At 38.6% G+C, this 20,816-nt stretch overlaps 2 protein-coding genes across 7 annotated transcripts in view; both read left to right on the top strand.

The window, feature by feature from the left end:
* klc1b (kinesin light chain 1b) overlaps positions 1 to 15,991 on the top strand; it is a 39,284-nt gene extending 23,293 nt beyond the window's left edge. For 4 of the 6 annotated variants that reach the window (XM_036574600.1, XM_036574599.1, XM_036574602.1 and 1 more), the window contains 4 exons: positions 219 to 371; positions 12,422 to 12,546; positions 12,823 to 12,880; positions 13,374 to 15,991. In XM_036574600.1, coding sequence (XP_036430493.1) covers positions 219 to 371; positions 12,422 to 12,546; positions 12,823 to 12,880; positions 13,374 to 13,448 — 411 coding nt within the window. In that variant the 3' untranslated portion in view covers positions 13,449 to 15,991. Of the gene's footprint in view, positions 1 to 218; positions 1,018 to 6,564; positions 7,810 to 12,421; positions 12,547 to 12,822; positions 12,881 to 13,373 lie in introns of those variants that run through there. The other 2 variants (XM_036574604.1, XM_036574603.1) reach the window with 2 other exon arrangements.
* Positions 15,992 to 18,763: 2,772 nt separating this feature from the next.
* ptk7b (protein tyrosine kinase 7b) overlaps positions 18,764 to 20,816 on the top strand; it is a 119,105-nt gene continuing 117,052 nt past the window's right edge. Inside the window, exon 1 of the mRNA XM_036574598.1 lies at positions 18,764 to 19,123. Coding sequence (XP_036430491.1) covers positions 18,985 to 19,123 — 139 coding nt within the window. The 5' untranslated portion in view covers positions 18,764 to 18,984. The remainder of the gene's footprint in view (positions 19,124 to 20,816) is intronic.

Genomic DNA, 20,816 nt, shown 5'->3' with positions numbered 1-20,816 from the left:
CCTTCACCGGTCATAAGCTGTTCCTTATCCATCACCCTCCTCCTTTGTAGTAACACTATAGATAAATTCCCTCCATGGTTCGACATGTGATAGAAATGCACATTGCATCACATGTAGCTTCTAGAAAAGCCCTCCAGAGTAGGAATTGAGAGGAAACAAACTGAAAATGTTCAGTGTGTCACCTATATTGTGTGTACATGCATTTGTGTCTCTTGTAGGGAACTGATCCTATCAACCAGACGCGAGTTGTTGAGATCCTGAAGGAGGGTGATGGGGAAAGGAGGAGGAGCAGGGACAGCATGTCCAGTGTTAAGTACGATAGCAGCTCAGAAGCTGGAGAGGAAGTGAGTATGGGCATAGAGTGGAGCGGGGTAAGTACACATCCACTTCATCATCCAGTCATACAGCAGTGGCATTCAAACACAGCACAGAGCAGCCCCACCTTTGCCTTCGTCAGTCATCTGCTGGTCTGCAAGCATAGCAACCAGAAGGGTAGTGTGAAGAAGAGAGCAATTTACTTTACTAAAAATTAAGACCCTGTCCTTTTCCCTATTACCAGCACAGCAGCATCTGATGGTCCTCTACATATTTCTTTGTGATAAGCTTATTGAATTGCAGGACTGTCAGTATAGAACTCACCAGCTGTGCCAAGAATAGGCTTTATCTGAAATGAGTTTCTGTGCTGCATAAAGAAAACGTTGGTTTCTTAATGAGTAGATTTTACACATTCATTTTCCCTTTCATCATAATTAAAGGGGAATTCCACTGATTTTCCAAAATTTATGCATAATTCAGTCTTTAAGATATTGATAAAGTAAAGAAAGTCATTCAGGGTGGTTTGATATGAAATGGTTCATTGTAGAAAAACTTACTCATATTTTCTTTATAATGGTGGAGATGGCAACCAGGGGTCATAGTGTCTACAACACAAATATAGCCATTTTATTTACTATCCAAAATGACCAGTAAATCTGCATATGCCTTCTGAGTTTTAATATGTAATGTTGATAATGGTAAAATAGTGATAAGTCTTGAGTACTGTTTTGTCTTTGAACACCCTGCATGTACCTCTCTGCCATGATTGGGGTTAAAAAAATGTGTTTTAGGCCAAAGCTTTATCTCAAAACTATCGTAAAACAAGTCTCAGACATCAGGTATATTCGTAACCATTTTATGTAACAGCTTTCTGTGTAGAAGCTTTTAGAAGAATCAAACTCTTCAGATATCTAGTTCCTATCACCGCTACTGTGAACAATTTGGCTCAGTAAGTTTCTCTAGAATTGTGCGTTTCACATCAAACTACTCTAAATGACTTTCTTTGCATCTTAATGATTTGATTGTGCAGAAATTAAATCTGTTATCTGTTAAAGCTGTTCAGTATTTTTGAACCAGATGGCTGTATATATGAGATACTTGAAGCTAATTTAGAGACTTTTAACTGCACATATAACTGAAATTGTTTTTAGATGTAGCAGTATTAACATCATTGAATGATGGTTTGGTGCCAATCCTATATTCTCAGATGGGGCTGCTCTGTCCTTTTGAACCGCCTGCTGACAATTTTAAGGGACTAAAAGCTGATTGAGTGTCCTGGCATATTGCATCACAGTTTAAACATAGTTGTTTTTGTTGCCTTAACTATTTCAGTTTTTGCGTTGCTTGTTTATATTAATGCTTCGTTAGATGTTACTAGAGCATTCTGAGCATCTAGGAAAGCCACACAAGCACTCCTCTTGCAGAGCCCACTGTTACAGAAATCTGCTTATTCCATCCCATCCTCCACCTCCAGAGAATACAAGCATATTCATCAAAACATACAGTAATCTAGTGCGCTAAAAGCTTACTTGGAGCAAACTGTTAGTTATATAATAGCTATGGTTATGAGTGTTAACAGTGCTACATGCTTTAAAGGAAAATCTCTTTTATTTTATAAAACCTTAGATGTTATCCATATGTTCCTAAACTTCATTAATAATTGATTTGGCTCAGCTGTAACCTGTAGAGATCAGTATGAATTCCGATATCTGTCTTTGGCTGAGCACCCCTCGGCTGCTTCAGCTAAACCTTCTGCTCTCAAAACACTACTGGTGGTCCCACAGTATAGCTGTGGGGGGCTTCTGCAGGAGGGAGAGATGCTGTGTTTCAGATGCTCAGCTTGCCTCTGCATTGTTCCCAGCCTCACCTTTTTTAAACTGCACTGCATGTGCTGCTAGTCTGTGTAGCTCCCTGTGTTATTGCACCTCACTGTATGTTTTGCTCTAAGTTTGTTTGGCCTGGTGTGAGCGCTTCACCACACCAGCAGTGCTCATTAATGCTACCTCTGCTGCTGACTCACTCACACTGACAACTCTGTCCTCCACCGACAATCCTGACAAAACACATTTTGGGCTTGTCAGTTAATGGAGAGCAGATAAGATGCATCTGCAACACAAACACATCTGTATTTCTCAAGTTGGTGTTTGAAGATTTTAATGACCTATTAAGCCCCATTCTAGTTTTACCTGGGGAGGTAGAATCTATTACTCTCTAGAATCCAGTACAAATTTGCAACATTCTTATTTTTAATAATTCTTGATAATTCCAGAGGGTCATGTTTACTTAACCTCATGTAATGGCAAAAATATGGAGGCCCATTCTTGCTAATAAGAGACAATTTTTTCCCCTCCCCTCCCTGCTCTGTTTCTGGCAGCAGTATATCAAAATATTAACTTTAATATCTCAAAATAACGACTTACTATGTTAAAATAATGACGGGTTGAAATTGTCATTATTATGAGACACTGTCTCAAAGTATTGAATAAGGTAATTATTTTGAGAAGTCAATGGCTTGTATTCTTGAAGGTATTGAAGTCAATATTTTGAGATAATATGTCATTATTTTAAGATTCGATTCACAAATCAATATTTTGACATACTGCTGCTAGAAACAGATTTTTTCCCTCTATCTGGTGGTAGCAACACCTGCTAATGATCAACAACACCTCTTTTTGGCAGTATTTTCTGTTAAGATGGAATACCACTTGGCACATTTCCTTTATCCTCAAAGACAGGCCTACTAAACTTTTTTTTTTTTCTTCCCCCCACTGTTTTTTGGCCAAGCTTAACTACACTGTGTTAGCGTGACTTCTCTTGTGTAACTCTGCTGTAAAGATTTAGTTTGGGTTATCTGTGTCAATTTGGAGAACACATACTTTACACACATACTTTATCCCATACAAATCGGCCAGTCAAATCCCTTACAGATTACATTACAGAACCTCCCATGGTAAAACTAATCCAGCTTGAATAGTGCTTTAGAACTAATTTATGAATTACGTAAGTTTTGAATCTGGTGGAAACTCATTATCATGGCTGAACTGCATTTTGAAACACAAGAAGTACACTGTTGATGTGTATAAGGGGATTGTTCTGGAACCCGGCGTACATTTAGAGAGTCTATACTTTGGTCAGATGGTTTACAGGAGTTCAGGAGTGCAGATCATACTGAAGAAATTCAGAAGAAACTTGTATTCGGAATAAATAAATCTTGCAAGCATGCCTGCTTTGTATGTAGCTCGTTTTTATGAAGCTTACATTAATTACGCTTCAAAACCTAATTAATAGATGCAAAACTTTGATTTTAATTACATTTCTTTCATGATAAAATTATTTGTAGAGCAATTTGAGACAGTTTTTGTCACATATTTAATCATAACCTCCGTAGTTCTCAGTCTGCACTGTTATACAATGTATCTTAAGGCAGTATATTATAGTCTGTGGAATATTACATATTACACACTTGTAACTGGCATGTAGGCAGTGTGTGCGTGCGTGTATATGTGAATATGGTACCGTATGGTGCTAGCTGTCTACTGTTTCCTTTACTGGTGTATGAGTATGAGCTGGGTTTGACTAATGTTAAGTACACATACTGAGAGCAGTGCCCAGCCATACTGGAACAAGTGAGGGGTCACTGTAGAGCCCTGTACCTCTACAGCTGCTGCAGACCATAGAGCTGGGGGTATGCCAGGGCTTCTGAAAGCAGCCGTTGTGCTGGGAGGAAGATCCCTGCTGTCTGGGTGTACTGTGTTATTCTGCCATCTGGCAGCCCAGCATTGGCGTCTCTTTATCTTCACTGATGCAGCACTGGAGCAGTGAAAGCAGGATGCTGGTCACCAGTTCTTTCAGTTGGAATGCTTTGTAGATTATTTATGTTGTGGTCATTTTGTTCTTGAAATGTACATGTGGTTCCCTTTTGCATGAAACTGGTCAAACCATGACCTCACTGTTGCTCTTTTTAGTTTTGCGTTATCGAACTGTGCATGACCCTACTCTCATCCTGATGTTTTTCGGTTTCCAAGTTACTAACCAACTGCATCCATCAGTTTGCCATTGTTAACATTGCCATGACAACCAATCAGCCGATGAGATCCGTTCTCCTGGATGTGGTGGATTGTACTCTCTCCGTGATGCCCTTGACCTTCATGCATTGAAGAGACAGAGTGAAGTAGCGTTAGATAGGTTAGCCAGTGTTAAGAGATGAGCTCAGCAGAAGTTTGATTAACCACAAAATAGTTAAATGAGTAACTTTGGTCAAGCAAACACACAGGTGTATTATCCATGTTGTTACGTATGTTATGGAGTAGTTACATATTGTGTAGTTAGTTCATAAGTAGCATTAACAGTAGCTTATGTTTTGCTCCTTATCTTACCTTTGCAAATGAACACTGCAGTGTTGCAAGCCAGAAAGACAAAAAGCCTCTGACTCAGACTGGCAGGAAGGGCGACATTTACGGTAGCATTCAGACATCATTCTACTGCCCATCTCTCTGCGTAATTACAAAACGTCCACACCCAAACTGGTTCTATCTTTTCCTGGTAAGAATTACATTTACTGCAGCAGAGCATGTGAGTGAGCGAGAGAGAATTTTTACCTTAGAGCACAGGGCAGAGCGTGCCAGGCCCGCTCTCACTCTCTCCACTGCACAGAGCTGAGTCACCCACTCACTCCTATAGTCAGACAAAGCCAGACCTACAGGGTCACCTACAAACCTCTTTATTCAGATACTACCGCTGCTATGATTTATGTAGATTCAGTTGTTCTCTGTAGATATGGAGATTTCAGGGTCCCATTCTGTGCAGCTATCTGGCAAGGTTAAGCACCTCCTTAACAGAATAGTGACTCGTTAGTGACCCTGCTAAAATACCTGGAGCAGATTCAGTAAGTGTCATATCTAAACATGTTTAAAATGTCTGGCTTCACTATGTACTTTTCCCAGTAACTCTTTCAGCAAGGGAAAACTATCTCTATCTGCCCTGTCTGTAGCTTACTGAATGAAGAACAAATTTCCCTTACACACTTTTAACTGAAAAAGTTATAAAAGTGATCAACAAAAATATATTTAATAAATTTAAGTATATAATACATTTACCAACAGAATTTAGCAGTTTTCCAATGCTTTTTATTATAAGGCCTTATTCGGATGGGATTCGTTTTACAAGGTGGGATAACGTAATTTTTATCTGTGCTTCTCAATGATTTTAGTCCTGTACAAATGCACCAGGTAACTCATTTTTACGGACCCCTCACTCTCGCGGCAGTAAAGATTCTGGTGCCTTTTACCTTCTATAAAAATGAGCTGTAGAAACAACTTCAGATCATGTTAGTGCTGTGTGAATCAACATGCCGGTAAAAAACGCCATCTTATTCTGTGGAAAAGGAGTTTCTTAAATATGGAGGCACCCAAAAAAGCATTTAATTGTGGCTAAAATCAAGCCGATATATGAATTGTCCTTCCCAAGTGAACAACTTAGAACATTAAAACATAAAAATTACATGAAAAAAAGTAGGATTTTATTCAGTGATGTTGACAGTTGGCTTAGAGTTCCCAAGCAAATGAGCATGCAAATGACACACTCACAGTGGTAGTGCATTCATAAAGTCAGGATAAACGGAATAACGGCTGAATTAAATGTTTTGACGTGTTTTCTACTCTTTACTGGAGTAAAGGCAGTGTGTAAATCAAATAACCACTTCTTTCACTTACACTGAGATTTCTTATCCCATGTGAATTACTCATAAACCTTAGAGACGTTGTGTGATAAATTGGCATTACTCCACCTCCACACAAATCCCATCCAAATAGAGCTTAAGTGTTTTTTTTTAAGTACGGGAAAACGCATCAAACTGACTGTAGTAATTGACCATGTGCTACACTTGCACCAGGTGGGTTGAAAAACGCTGGAATATTCCTTTAATAGCTTGCTAGTTGTGTATAGACTCTAATCCCTTGAAACACGACTAACATGCTTACATATGAATGTGGGCTACATTCTAATCTAAGAAGTTGAAATGAGTCCCACAGTTACACAGAGATGTGTGTTTTTAACTTCCCACTTAGGCTTTGAGCTGAACAGAATGGCTGCAGTGTGGCTTTTGCAAAAGTTAGAAAAGGATTTTGGTTGCTATTTAGAAGCACAGCTAGATACCTTTAGCTAGATACTTCATTTTTAGTTGAGGCTGCTTGCAGTGTTTCTTGCAATTCTCACTGGTGTGGTTTCTTTCTGTCTTTTTCTCTTTATCAGGCATAAGCCATCAAGATATTTCCTCCACCCTTCTCTCCCTCCCCATCACATAGCAAAGGATGTTCTTGTTGTTCCCTCTGGTCTTTTAATTGCCCATCTGCAGAATCATCCTGTTCCATTCCTGGTGTCTTCGGAGAGATGCTCCCTGATGCTTTCACCTGTTCACTGAGAAATTTTGGGACATGTGCTTGTGGCTCTTTTTACTTAATTCTATTTGTCTTCCTCTCTCTTTACTCCTCCTTCTTCTTCTTACCCACAGGAGACATTTCTTTGTATGTTCTCTTTTTCTGTCCTCCCTTACTCTCTTCTTTTTCTCATTCTTCCTTTCCTTTCATTTGGAAATTTATTTCAAATCGTCACCTGAGCAGTTTCAGTATTGTATGAGGTGATCTTTTGTTCTAAACAGATCACACATGCTTCATTTTTGCTGGGTAGTCTGCAAAAAGTGTGTTCTGCAAGCCTCACTGCATCACAGTATTGCATTTGGAATTTGGCTTGAATTGTGCAATTTGGAATTATTTTGGGTTTTTTTCTTTGTTAGACTTACAGTGGCCTGTGTTTTTAATCTTTTATTTGAGTGGCCTACATTTGAACAAATAATGTCTAGCTGTATGAAAAGTGTCTCAAATCGCTCAGAGTTGTTTTTTTGATTACCTAGGTGCCTGTAATTTGTAGATTTTTTTATTTATGATATTATTTTTGTTTGCAAGATTAATTAATTAATTTGCAGAAGTAAACTGAGGAGTTGAGATTTGTGTCTGTAAACACTATTGTATTTTTTGTGGGGGGGCAGGGCGGTTGGATAGCATGGAAATCATTATGCTCCTCATTAGTCTTTTTGTATTATTATTGTACTTAAGTGTTAATTTTTTTTTATTCACACATTATGTTTACAGTATTTCTTAATGCTTGCAGTGTCTTTGGTTTGAAACACTAGCTTGGTAAAGCTACAGCTCTGAATCTATGAATTGATCCTCAGTTACCTGCTCTGTGGGACAATGCTGCAGATGTTTTTCAGCACCAATGAATAAATAAATAATACCAAACTGCTGATGTTAGCATGGCCGCAGGCAGGTCCACTCCAAGCCCTCCCCTCCACAGGCCTGATCCATTACAAGGCTGGAGTGCCAACAGGCAGCGTCTTGGCTGATCCTGCTTTGTGTAGTTAGTATTTAACTTTAATGTTTACCAGTGTAGCGAAGCATTGAAAAGGGAATGACAAGACTTAATACCACACTAACTTTAGCAAAGTCCTCTAAAGCGACATACTTCATTGACCCAAAGTTCACTTTTTTGTTCGAACTACTTTTATGTACTCAGAGTGTATCTTGTTGTAGCAACTGAACAAGACATATGCATAGCTAAATTAAGGTTCGTAACGCATTAGAATCAGTATAAAAATGCTGATTTTGTGGCCTGTAGTTGTGGCCTAAACACATTGTTCCAGACAACGAGACTCTGCAGGTCTAGAACGAACTACATGACACTTTTGTCCTGGTTATGGAAAAAAAAAATGATGAGAAATGTCATTCACCATTTAAAGAAATAAAAAACTCTACTGTGTCTGACTCCAATGTTCATCAGGTTCACTGAAAAGCCCCACAACTCAAGCAAAAGTAGAGAACACTAAGGTTCAGCTTGCAAACTGAATGTAATGTCAGCAGTGCACTTGTGTAATTACGTCCTTGGAGTTGGACACATTTCAATCATTTCATTCATTGATACACCTTTCTGATTCTTCTCACGGATACATGCACATGACAGTCTCACCAGGAGACCTCCCAGAGGTAGTGAAGGGTGTAAAAGTGAACAAACATATATCATGTTATTCTAATAGACAATATTGTTGTGTTTAGTGGAATGTGTATTATTTATTGAGCTGTCCTTTATTGAAATATATATAAATATACACTGTACCTTTGGGTTTTCTAGCGCGGTAGTATTGACCTCTGTAGACACTAGCGTAGAGAGTAGAACTGCATATATATATTCATCCTTCTGCATTGTGACGGTTGTTGAATCAACACTTGATATTCTCAAATAAAGGTTTTCATTTGTGAAGGTTTGGCCGTGGTTTCTCCTCATAAAGAGTACATTCAGCCCATATCCTTTCCTATTGAAATGAAAAAGCTAGGGAATGTTTCTAAATCTTACACAGATCATACTCTACATTTTATATTTTCCTCTGATGTTCGCTTATTATGTTGGTGTGGTTTTATGTACTAAATATAGTCACAGTTTTTACATAACCATTTTCCATCTTCTCATAGCCCTTAAAATTAAACAGGCTTCTTTTGATACTGTTCCTTTAAGACTGTTATATGTAAATGATCTCTGTTCTGATTGGCTGCCCTGTATTGGGCCTTATTGAAAAAGCACTCAGAGCTGAAAAATTATAATCATATATATTCATTATATAAATATGAATGGGCAGGGCTAAACTGCCGTAGGCTAAACAGGTGGATATACAGTCATATGCAAACGTTTGGGTGTCATTGATCAAATGGCATGTTTTGCTGATTTTCTAAGTAAAGTTAACACATCCTCTACAGAGAACCACTTCTGCATGTTGTAAAGCACAATTACTGTAATTTGAATTTAACACCAAAAACATGGAATAGTGGCTTGTGCAAAGGTACATTTTAAAAAGTTATTTTTTTCAACATGTTAAACACAACAAATAAATAGGAATTGTGCACTAAATTTTGCAGATTTTATGTTTAACTGTGTTCTCTGTAGAAGATGAATACTCATTTTCACTTAGAAAATCAGTAGTGTCATTTGACAAGGTGTATTCAGTGTTCTCCATACAACTGTATGTTAGTGTGTTGTTTTTTGTGACATCACAGGAACAATGAATTAAACACATGCTATTTTTGCCGCTTAATTTTTTTAATGGTAATGTTTTGTAATTTTAGCAGTGTTTATATACATCAAAATTAATTTATTTAAAAAAAGTGAGGAAAATTCACTTTTCCACGATATGAGACCTTTAATGCAAATGAAGCTGAAGAACGTTCGTGTTACAGGTAAATTCTGACTTTTGGCATAAAGGTGTGTTGTGTGTGTGATTTTCTCTGTGCATATTAGAAAGAAGGGCAAAATGTCCTTGTAGTCTTCAGTATGCTCATTAGAGCTGTCCGCCCCCTGCTGGTGTTGAATATATACCAGCTTGGCCGCTCCAGTCACTGTTTTTGCAAATTCATTAAAAAATCCCAGGACATAATTTATAATTTACTCCACAGTAATTGCTTACATATTTTATATTGTATATATTTTAGAATTTATTTGATAATTGCATAAATTTGACAGGACACTCGTTGTTGGGACAAAAGGCAGTTATTCACACTAGGATCTCAGTGTTGTTCCCTGAGCACACAAATCAAATGACACAACTGCATGGTATTAAAACTGCAGCCGAACTAATAGTATTAAAAAGACTCAATGTGGCAACATAGCAGCTAGAATATAAATAAATGCATCTGTGTGTTTACCTGTAACTTTCAATGTGTGGGGGTGTACACACCTATTAGTGTGTATGGCAGTGTTTCTGTGATCAAGGCACAGAATAGTGTGTTTGCTGTACTGATCAGACAACAGCTGTTGAGCAGATTTAGTGTAATGAAAGATGTAGTTTTAGGGTATAATGTGCTCAGTGCATGTGAACATGTGTAAAAGACTGAGGAAGTATTTCAAACCAAACGCCAAACAGTATGGTAAGGCCATCTTCAGCATAAAATGTAGGTGTTATGATCATAGTGTCATTTTGAAGGGGGGCAGGCAGGCCACTCAGCACTGTAGCCTGTGAATATTAGTGCAGCCTATGGTACAGGTGTCATGATATACGTATTCATTTTCTTTTTTTCCCCTTATGTAAAGAATAGACCTAGTGAATTAAAAGCAGTTCAACTTTGTGTTATAAAGATATGTATAATATTAGATATATTTGTGAAAATAATACTTTTTCCACATTTTAGAATACCTTTTCTGATTCCTTTCAAAGTGAAGTTGAAGGATTTAGATTTTTTATGAGGTTCACTTAAATAAAAAAAAAAAAATCAACAAAAAATACTCTCCCATGTTTTCATGTCACTACCAAAACACAGTGTTAATCCGTAGGCGGCGCCTTATTTTAGCCACTCTGCATTTTTGAGCAGGAACTGAGGCTGCATCCCTGTCCCTAGTGGCCACATGGTGAGCAGTTAGATTCCACTGTTTTAAAGTAAATTGAAGTTTTTGAGTTGTACTCAACATTGTTTTTATAAAATAAACGTGTTTAAAATTAATTTATTCTAAAGCCCGAGTCAGTGAAAAGTCTGAAATATGTTTTGAACTGACTCTGAAGTGATTTGGTAAAATGATCCATATATCAGCAAATCAAATTAATTTCTTTTTTTTACATTTGTTAAAAATGCCCCACACTGCATTAACTCTGCCCATTTTCTGTAAATGTAGCAGAAATAACATTTAAATAAATACTGCCATGTTGGCAGCTTAGCAGTCAGAAAAGGCCTCCCCCAACATTTTGGTTGGTTATTGCTGTTTTGGACATTGCATCATAGAGTATTACTGGGCATTTCAAGACACTACAGTCTGGAAAGATTTGTCATTACTCTGTCGTGACTCTGTGTATATGCACATTAATGTATTAAATCTATAATAAACATTTTTTACAGAATAGTAGTGTAGGCAGGTCTTGAGAATTGTGTGTGTGTGTGTGTGTGTAAAGAATGAAAAAGATGGACAGAGTGCGAATCGGTGTGTGCATTTTTAAAAATATGTGTTTGGGTTAGCTGTGTGCTACAGAGTTTCTATGTGTAGAAATGTGGTAAATTCAGTAAAAGTCTAATCTTTGTTTTAAGAATAGCAGTGAGCTCTATATATGTGTATATAAATGTAATATATACACAGCTCATTTATATACAGTTGTATGCAAAAGTTTGGGTAAAATTCAATATTTTGTTGAATTTTGAAGTGAAGATCACATTTTGTCATTGCACAGTTAATGCATTGCTGCTTTTTATTTGAAGAATAAAAAAATAGAAAAAAAAGTAGTAATTGTGGGCTCTATAATAAATCACTTCTTAGTACTTAATACAGACACCTTCTTTGGCAGATGTCACAACTGCAAACACCTTTTTTCCATCCACTCTTCCTTCCAGAATGCTTCTTGTTCTGCGATATTCTTGGTCTGTCTTGCATGCCCAGCGTGTTTAAGACTTATGCACAGATTTTCAGTGATGTTCACATCAGAATACTGTGAGGGCAATTTCAAACGCATCAGCTTGTGTTTCTTGAAATAGTTCATGGTGGATTTTAAAGGAATGTTTTGGATCATTGTCCTGTTGTAGAAGCCAGCCTCCTTTCAGTTTCTTGGCTGATTGTGTCTCATTTGCTTCCAGAATTTGCTGATATTTAGGTGAATCCATTCTTCCATCTACCCATGCAGTGTTTCCTGTGCTGTTGGCTGCCACACAACCCCAAAGCATAATAGATCCACCCCCATGCTTAACAGTTAGAGAAGTGTTCTTTTCATCAAATGCTGCACGTGTTTAATCCCAAGTATACCGTTGATCAGTGATTGTGGCCAAAAAGTTCCATTTTTACTCTGTAAAGTGTGCCATCTTTTGCGCAATCCACATTTACCATTTTATTTATTTTTAATAGAATGCCGCAAAGATGTATTTACTTCTTTTCTCTTCAGAAATCAACAAAAATATTTAATTTAGCCTGGAGTGCCCATACATGTGCATACAACTTTGCATTATATATAAATGAATTATAGAAACAAACATTATACATTTGTCTGTGCATGCATGTAAACATGACTAAAAGTTTAATGTGTGTGTGTTTGAAGGATGGTAATGGAACTCTACAGAGGAGTGGTTCTCTGGGGAAGATAAGGGACGTCCTGCGCAGGAGCAGTGAGCTGCTGGTGAAGAAACTGCAGGGGAACGGACCTCCCGAGCTGCGCAGCACCAAGTAAGCGCACACACTTTTGCCTCACTGTGTGTGATGGATCATGTTACATAGTAAATTCTATAAAAGTTAATATGTGACATAATGAAATTAATGTTTAACTAATTAACTACAGGCAGACTTTGGGTTTTGACATTAATTATGAGCTCAGATTTGTTTTTCTTTCAAAATTTGGGTTGTTAAGTACTTTTAAACTAGTTATTCTGGCTCCTCTAGAGCTGACCATGGCACTCACTGTGTCTCATTATTATTGTTAATCCCTTTTTCTTTTTTTTCCAGTATGAAGCGAGCTGCCTCCCTCAACTACCTGAACAAGACCGGTGATGATCCCTTTCAGGTACTCCACCACAAGTGACTCTATGGAACACATTAGTTATAGTACAGACAAAGTCCTGTCTCTGTGTGTTACTGTAGAGCCAATTCTTTTATCAGCATGTAGAGATGAGAGCGATGGAGAAAGCCTTTGATTTGAAAACTTTTTTAAAGGCACTGCAGTAGTAGATGACAGCTGGATGCAGGTTATCAATTTTGAACAGGCCCTCAGGGTCCAGTCAGCAGGGGAGAGATGAGCTGAGATGAGCACACGGTGAAATGTTTGCTCCTTGACTAAAGGGTACGGTGATGCAAACTTCAAGCAACACATGACACTGTCACTCTCTCTCCTCTCTGTCTTCTACTCTACCTCCCTCCTTTTTTCTTAATGTCCACTCTCTCTTTTCTAATATTTTTCCTGAATTTTTGCTTTCGCTCCCTCTGTCTTTCTCTCCCTCTCTCTTTGTCACTCTCTCTCTCTCTCTCTCTCTCTCTCTCTCTCTCTCTCTCTCTCTCAGAGCTCTGGGATAAATAGGTTGAGACAGAGTCGTGGACTGAGCTCCAGTAATGTTGATTTGTACAGTGGGAACTGAGTGGAGGCCCCTCCCGTACCCTCCCGTGCTTGACTTCACCATGATCTCACCATGACCTTACCATGACTCTCCAAATGCCTGAACCTCTTCTCTGAAGACCCTTAAAAGAGCTGGACCTGCAAGAACTCTGCTGTGTTCAAATACCTGCAGCTTGAGTCTGTTGGTCCAGAAATAATTTGTCCAAAGTCAGTGGCAGGTTTGCACTCTCCCACTCTCAATACTGTAAAATACTTTCTAGATGCTTTTTACGTTAAGGACGGTTTTGATGTTCATGCTTTCTCTGTGTGAGCCCCATAAAGTGTCATGTTTCTAGTATGTATCTTTGTTTTTTTTTGTTTTTTTTTGAAGCCATGTTCTTCAGCCAAAGATGAGTCTGTCCTAGGTGAGCCTTCACATTGCCAAAATATATATGTCTCACAAGGTTAGATCACATTTATGTAAATTGTACAATAATGTAAGTCAGTTTGTTGGGTCAGATTTATTATTCATCTGTGCCATGGTAAGCTACTGTACTGTGTCCTTGCTTTTGATTATGAAAGGCACTGGTCAGTTTAGAGGAATACTTTACCCTAAAATGTTAATGTGGATAGAAATGAAAGAAGACCTGTTGTCGTGACCTGAACCGTACAACTTTTGTTCACCCTTAGTAAGTTTGGCATTTTTGAGTATTGTATTGTATTGTATTTTACCAGCTCCTGTCTCTTGGCTCATATAGTAGATTTTTATTAACTTATTTTATGGTTGTGCATGATATAAACCAATCTAGGTTGGGAATTGCTGGTATTTGTTTTATGTGAGAATTGATGGATTGCTGTAAATATTTTTGCTTTTATCCCTTTATTAGTTTCTGGCTCCCTTTTTTGGTGTGTTTCACCCTGATGTAAGTGGTGCTGATGCATGGATTTATCAGGGAAAAGGGCAGTCAGGCAGTCTCCTACACTTCTTGCTCTTTATTCATTGTGTTGTGTTGGTCCTATCTGTCACTGTACCTACACTCCTATATCCTGCAGAGGAGATATTGCTCTGCAGATTCATTTTTCTTTTGGGTAAAGGATGAGCTGGGAGATCTTTGTAGACAGGAATATTATGAAATAATGAATGCTGCAGAACGCATTACATTATTTGGGGAGTATTCTAGCCTACCCATAATAGAGGCTTGTGTAACGTAGGTATAAAACCTCCTGGGTCCACACTGAGGGAAATAATGAGGGCAAGACAAATTTTAATGTAGCTATGGAGAAATATCTGCTAAGCAGAAGTGAGTCATTTTATATTGGAATTCATACTGTCAGTGATGCTAAATCATTTTTCTCTTCCATGTGACATATAATGGAACAGACTGGAAGGCCAAGTTAATCATGCTGCTTGAGATTAAGGGATGTGACTGCATAGGATGTTACGAATGAATTTTTGCTTGACATAAAGGACTTTTCTGTTACTCTGTAGAAATCTAATGAGTTTTTCCTGAAAGGCAGCTTAAGATTTAGGACTTGACTTGATAAAGCATATTATGAACGGGTTTCTGCTTGACATGAAAGACTTTGCTGTTCTTCTGCAGTACTTGTCATTTAACTGTTAATTGTTAAGAGCTTGAGATTATGAGCTTATTTTACTGTATGTCATGTTTTAGAAGTTAAATGAAGTTCTTAAAATGGATAGATCAAGGTAATCTCACCCACTGTTATTACTGTGCTACTACTGTAAACGTGATCATGATGGTTAAATGTAGGTTATTTTTTTATGTTGAATGGGCTTTTATTTTAAAAATATATATATTATTCATATGGACAGTAAGATGACATGTGATGGGATTTTGTATGTTCCAATTACTAGACAGTTTTAATGTGTGAAAATGTGGCCTAAATATGGCATATTGTGGGAAACTAAATGCAACTTTAGGAAAACTATGCATTATAAGTGAGATATTGATTAATTACCCTGTATGTCAAATGAATAGTACAATGGAGAAGTTTTCTCAGGGTAAGGTCATTTCTGAAATGTTTACATGATAAATATGAAACACTGCAGCCATTGTTACACTGCAAAATACTGCTAATATTCTATTGAGTGCAGTTGTAGTTAAAATAAAAAAATGCAATGATATCGTAAGCAGTACAGCTGCACATTGTAAGTACTTCAAGAGCTGTCCTAATAAGTAAATAATGTTGTGGGTTCTCTTTGTTCAGCATGTTTCTATGAAGCACCAAAACCCTTTTAACAGTTGTAGGTGCAGTTATAATTTTCCCTAGTTTGATTTAGTAATGATGTTTTATACTGTAATGCTATTTGATATATCTGAATGTGTTAAAAGCCTCAGTGACTTATACAGGTGAAGGGTTTTCTGTGGTAATGGGGAAAGGTCAACATTGATTGTTTTATATGGGAGCACAGCATGGCTTTAGTTGAATGACTCAACGGCAGAAATGCTACTTCTTTCCTTTAAAGTCCACCATCTATGCTTTGCAGACTCCTGTTTTATGTTGTAAAAAGAAATGGTGTGGTGGTTGTGAGAATAAACAATTCTAAAATATGTTGCATTGTAAGTTTGATCAGTCTCTCTTCAGTTTTTCCCCCATGATAAGTTATTTGAGAGAAGAATGTATGGAAAATAGCAGTTTAAGAACTGCATTTCTCATTTATTTATAGTAAAACCATGGAAAAGATTTTTTTCTGAAACTGGTGAAATACATTTGTCAGTCAATTCCCAGGTGAACTTCAGCTTGCCTGTGAAAACTGTGAGGCAGGTTATAAAATATCGAATTTTTCCTCAGTTCCTCAGTGTTTTTAAACTTCACAGCGCCTACTGCTTTTTCCAGCTTCCCTTCTGGATCTGTCGTTCTCCCACACCCACTCTGTCAGACAGCTGTGCAGACAGCAGGTCCTCTCAGGCTGATTCATTAGTTCACGGATGAATTTTTCAACACTGGTGTAGAAGAGCTTGACGCTGGAGATACTGTGTGTTTCTTGGCTGAAAGTCATAGAAATCACACAGGAGCCCCTGATCTACCAGTTCTGCTTCAACATGTCAGCTGACAAATGATAAATAAAGCAGGAAATTATGATCTACTTCTGAGGCTCCGTGTACATACATTACAACTGTTGTGTCACAAAAAAGCTGCTAAAAGCTTTGAGGCAGTGCTCAATTAGATGTGAATCATTTTACTGTAAGGTTTTGATGACTAATATTTCAGTTAAGTGGGTTAGGTAAGCATCTCACATGGTAAAGAGAAGCTGATCAACAGTTTAAGAGAAACAGATCTACATGGGAAAAAGTTTAATTCCTAGAAAAAAGTTTAATTTCTGGAACATTGAGGTCTTAAATGACAATTATTGGGATATATATTTGTTTGTATTATGTTTGTAATATTTTTTTTATAACATAGAAGGCACTGTAGATCAGGTGATTTATTTTTAGGCCTACCAACTCCATTCTATTAAATCAACTACTGGATTAACTGTGTGAAGAAAGAGTTTCCTAATATTTGGAGTTTTTCCCCACTACTAGTGTCAACAAGAAACATTGTAAAGCAGATGTACATTACTCCCTGTGGTCACCCTGCCTGCTTTTTAAGTACCTGTAAAGACCTGAAGGCCCGTACTGTATCTTCCTGTTCCCATCCTAGTGCAATACATGGTGTCAGGTTCCCTTCACCATTCCTATTCCAGTGTTCTGCTTTGCGTGCTACCTGCTTCCAACATGGCAAACTGGTATTACTTGTATATTATTGCTACTAAACCACACTGTGGTTTGGCAAAGGCTCATTCTCTTCTCACACTCCTGGAACACTTTTTGACATTGGTGTCAGTGACCATTTTGTATATAGCGTACATGCGTGTTTGTATAGGATACATTTGATGTTGCCACAACTGAATGTTACTCTTAACTATCTAGAAGTACGTCCAACTACTCAGTTGCAGACTGTCAGCCTAAAACCAGATGCCGGCTGGGTAGCCATAGGATGATACATTGTGCCCCGATATGTCCAAAGGTTTGTGTTATGGTTTTTATATATGTCTTGTAGTCAAATGCTGAGATGTCCAGTAGCCTCGTTTCAGTACCTTTTTGAACACGCGCTCGTCACCTTCACGTTACCACTCAGAGGTGATCGTGCCTTTACACACAAGAGGCCACTCACAGCACAAGGGGAGACAGGACACCAACCAACGGTCACCCACGCAAACTTTATAATACAAAATATTAAAGTATTTAATTAATTGCATTGACTGGATATCGGCTGTGGTATAAAGCCAAATTGTGTTGCCTTTGTTTTTATTGTTGTGAGCTGTGTAGCCTTTAGCTCGCTACGCTAGTAAGCTAACATTAGCAGACATAGCACATCAGCGGTTATGTAGCGTTAACAGATGGACTAGTTTCCTAAACAAATCCCAGTTTGGATATAGTTTATGAAATATTACGTATTTTAAATGGTTTTTAGGGGTTTAAATGGAACTCATTAGTTCTTCTGCTGAAATCAACACTTGTGTTCACTCGAACCCTCAATCGCTCCTTCAAGGGTTCATCTAGCTACGACCTTCCCCCGCTGACAGTAACAGGGCTGATCTTAGATCAGATGCTGCCTTCAGGTCCCTCGGCAGTCAAACTCGAACGACTTTTAAGGTCGTAAGCACGACTTAAGTGGTTTTGGTCGGAGACAGGATAGATGTGCGGGAAATAATGTTATACATTTACTTGTGTTTTTCTGTTGGTAAAGACAGTCCGTTTATTTTGCGTTATTGCAGAATTGCATAGCAGATGGTGCCTATTAGAGGACTAATGTTTTATCCAGGTAGAAGCATCTTATAACACGTCTTTGTATCTGTATTTTCGCTAGTGGATGATTTTAGCCTGCAGTGTTCATGTGTGACTGCTGAATAACTTAAATATAACCATCAGAGGCTATCACTGCTTTTTGCTGACTCGACCCCCAACTCTGAAACTCGGGGCTCATCGAATAATCCGAGTTTCCACTGTGGTGGAGTTCATGTGCGCTCAGCTCGTAAATACGATATATCCGACACGATTTGGAGGCAGCAGGATTCCCACCTGTAAGGTCATGATCTCAAAAACTGATCTCAGATCACTCTTCAGGTGTTTTATGTACATGGACCCGGGGCAGCAGGGCGAACAGGACCCTCCTTCTTTCCTCGCGCTGCCACGTGGCGGCAGCATTGCGCTCGTTACAATCAATTCGCGCTCCAACACCGGAAGCTCTGGCGAATGGAAAGAGAGGGATGGGGGCGGAGCGGGGGGGCAGGGGGATGCAGCGCGGGCACCGTGGCGAGCTCGAGTGGTCGGAACAGGGCAGCGAGAGAGAGGAGCGCGTGCGGCTTGGGATTAACGACCCCAGAGTGTCCTGATGGAGGAGTACAGCTCAGCACTGCTCTCACTCTGACTCCCGCCTGCTCCGCTACGGCAGCGCTGGGGAAGAAGGTGGCATTGAGTGCGACCGGGTGTGTTTGTTCAGTGTTAGTGCGGTAAACGGAAAGCCCACGGTTTCGGTGTGTGTAACGTGCGCGCGCTTGGAGACCACCAGCTATGGACGCACCGGCACGGAACGCAGCGCGCGGACCAAAGAGGAGCAGAAAATCCGCCGAATGCTCCGATACGGCGGCATGGACTCGTTTACCGAGCAGAATAGGCACTTTTTACGCGATCGCTATCATGTGCACGAAAGGTGAGTTCGCCAAACACACACACACACACACACACACACACACACACACACACACACACACACACACACATTCCTTGTGAGGACTTCCATTGATTTCTATTTTTTTTTTTTTGTATGCTGTACCCAAGTAATACTACGCCTAAACCTAACCCTAACCTTAACCTCAGTACCCAAACGGCATTTTTCTGTTCTTTTGGATTTTCTGATAAAACATAAATGTGTGGTGAAAACAGCACAGCACCAACAAAATGTCCTCACTTGTGCGAAATTGTCATAATGTTATATCTTTGTGAGTACATATGGTCCTCACAAGTATAGCAAGACAAGCGCACATACACACACAGAGAGGCTACAAGTTGTTCGCGTCTGCCATGACATCTCGGGAAAAGTAGGTTACGCTCTTTTAGCTACACCTTGAGAGGTGGGGGCGATCACGGCAGCAACAGGAGCCAAACGATCCAGCACTTTACACGCTTAAAGGGAGCTAAATAACGCAGATCTGAAGGGTTTTTTTTGGAACAGGCTTTGTTTAGAAGTAACTAGCAGTCTCGAGACTAGCGCACGCGCCCGTTAGTGAAAGCCCAACCTGGAACATAATGTATGTGCGGATGGTATGTGTTATAAATGTAGGGTGGATTCAGGTAGTCTTCGCTCTTAGGTGACGTGAGAACTATAGGAGCTCTTGTTCATTGCATTTTCAGCAGCTTCTCGCTATAGTGTATTCTGTTTAAAATGAGCGAAAGATAGTACTCTGAAAAATACATAAAAAGATTCAAATAAACTCATTAAAAAAGCTTTTTTGTCATTAGGCCCTATATTACTATGACACTGTCTCCATTTTACTTTATGTCCCCTAACACCAACACCCACAGTATAAATGCTTGTTAGATATGCTTAATTTAAAGGGGAACTCCATAGATTTTTCAAAATTTCTACATAATTCTGTTGTTGTGCTGTAAACAAAGTCATTCAGAGTGGTTTGATGTAAAATGGTTCATTGTAGACAAAGTTACACACTCAGATTTCTTTAAAGTGGTGGTAATAGGAGCTGGGGTCGCCATGTCTACAACACACATACAGCCATTTTATTTACTATCCAACACCACCAGTGAACGTACAGGGGGCTTCTGAGTTTTTATATGTAGTGTCGATGATGGTAAAATAATGAAACATCTGAACAAAGTAAGTTTTGTCTCACAACGCCCTGCATTTATCCATCTACCATGGAAGGATTAAAATAAATGGTGTATCGAGACGTTTTAGGCTAAAACTTCACAACTATCACAAAACTATCGTAAAACATTGTCTCTGACATGAGGCAGCTTATTCATAAACATGTCCTGTAATAACGTTCTGTGAGTGAGCTTTTAGAGGTGAACGTCTGGTTCCTATCACCATGAACAATTCTAACTCAGTAAGTCTCTCTAGAATGAGGAATTTAGCATCAAATCACTCTGAATGACACTGTTTACATCTTTTTTAAAAATTGTATACAGTCTGTGTTTATATTTTTTTTATTCTGCCAGTCTAGATTTTTCAGTTAAAGGGGAGCTATGTGTGTGTGTGTGTGTGTGTGTGTGTGTGTGTATATATATATATATATATATATATATATATATATATATATATATATATATATAAATATATATATATAATGTTATTTAGCTAGATTGTCCTTTATTATTCCATGAAA

This window comes from Colossoma macropomum, unplaced genomic scaffold (genome assembly GCF_904425465.1).
Source record: "Colossoma macropomum unplaced genomic scaffold, Colossoma_macropomum, whole genome shotgun sequence".
Taxonomy (NCBI): domain Eukaryota; kingdom Metazoa; phylum Chordata; class Actinopteri; order Characiformes; family Serrasalmidae; genus Colossoma; species Colossoma macropomum.
This window is presented reverse-complemented; position numbering and strand designations above follow the sequence as displayed.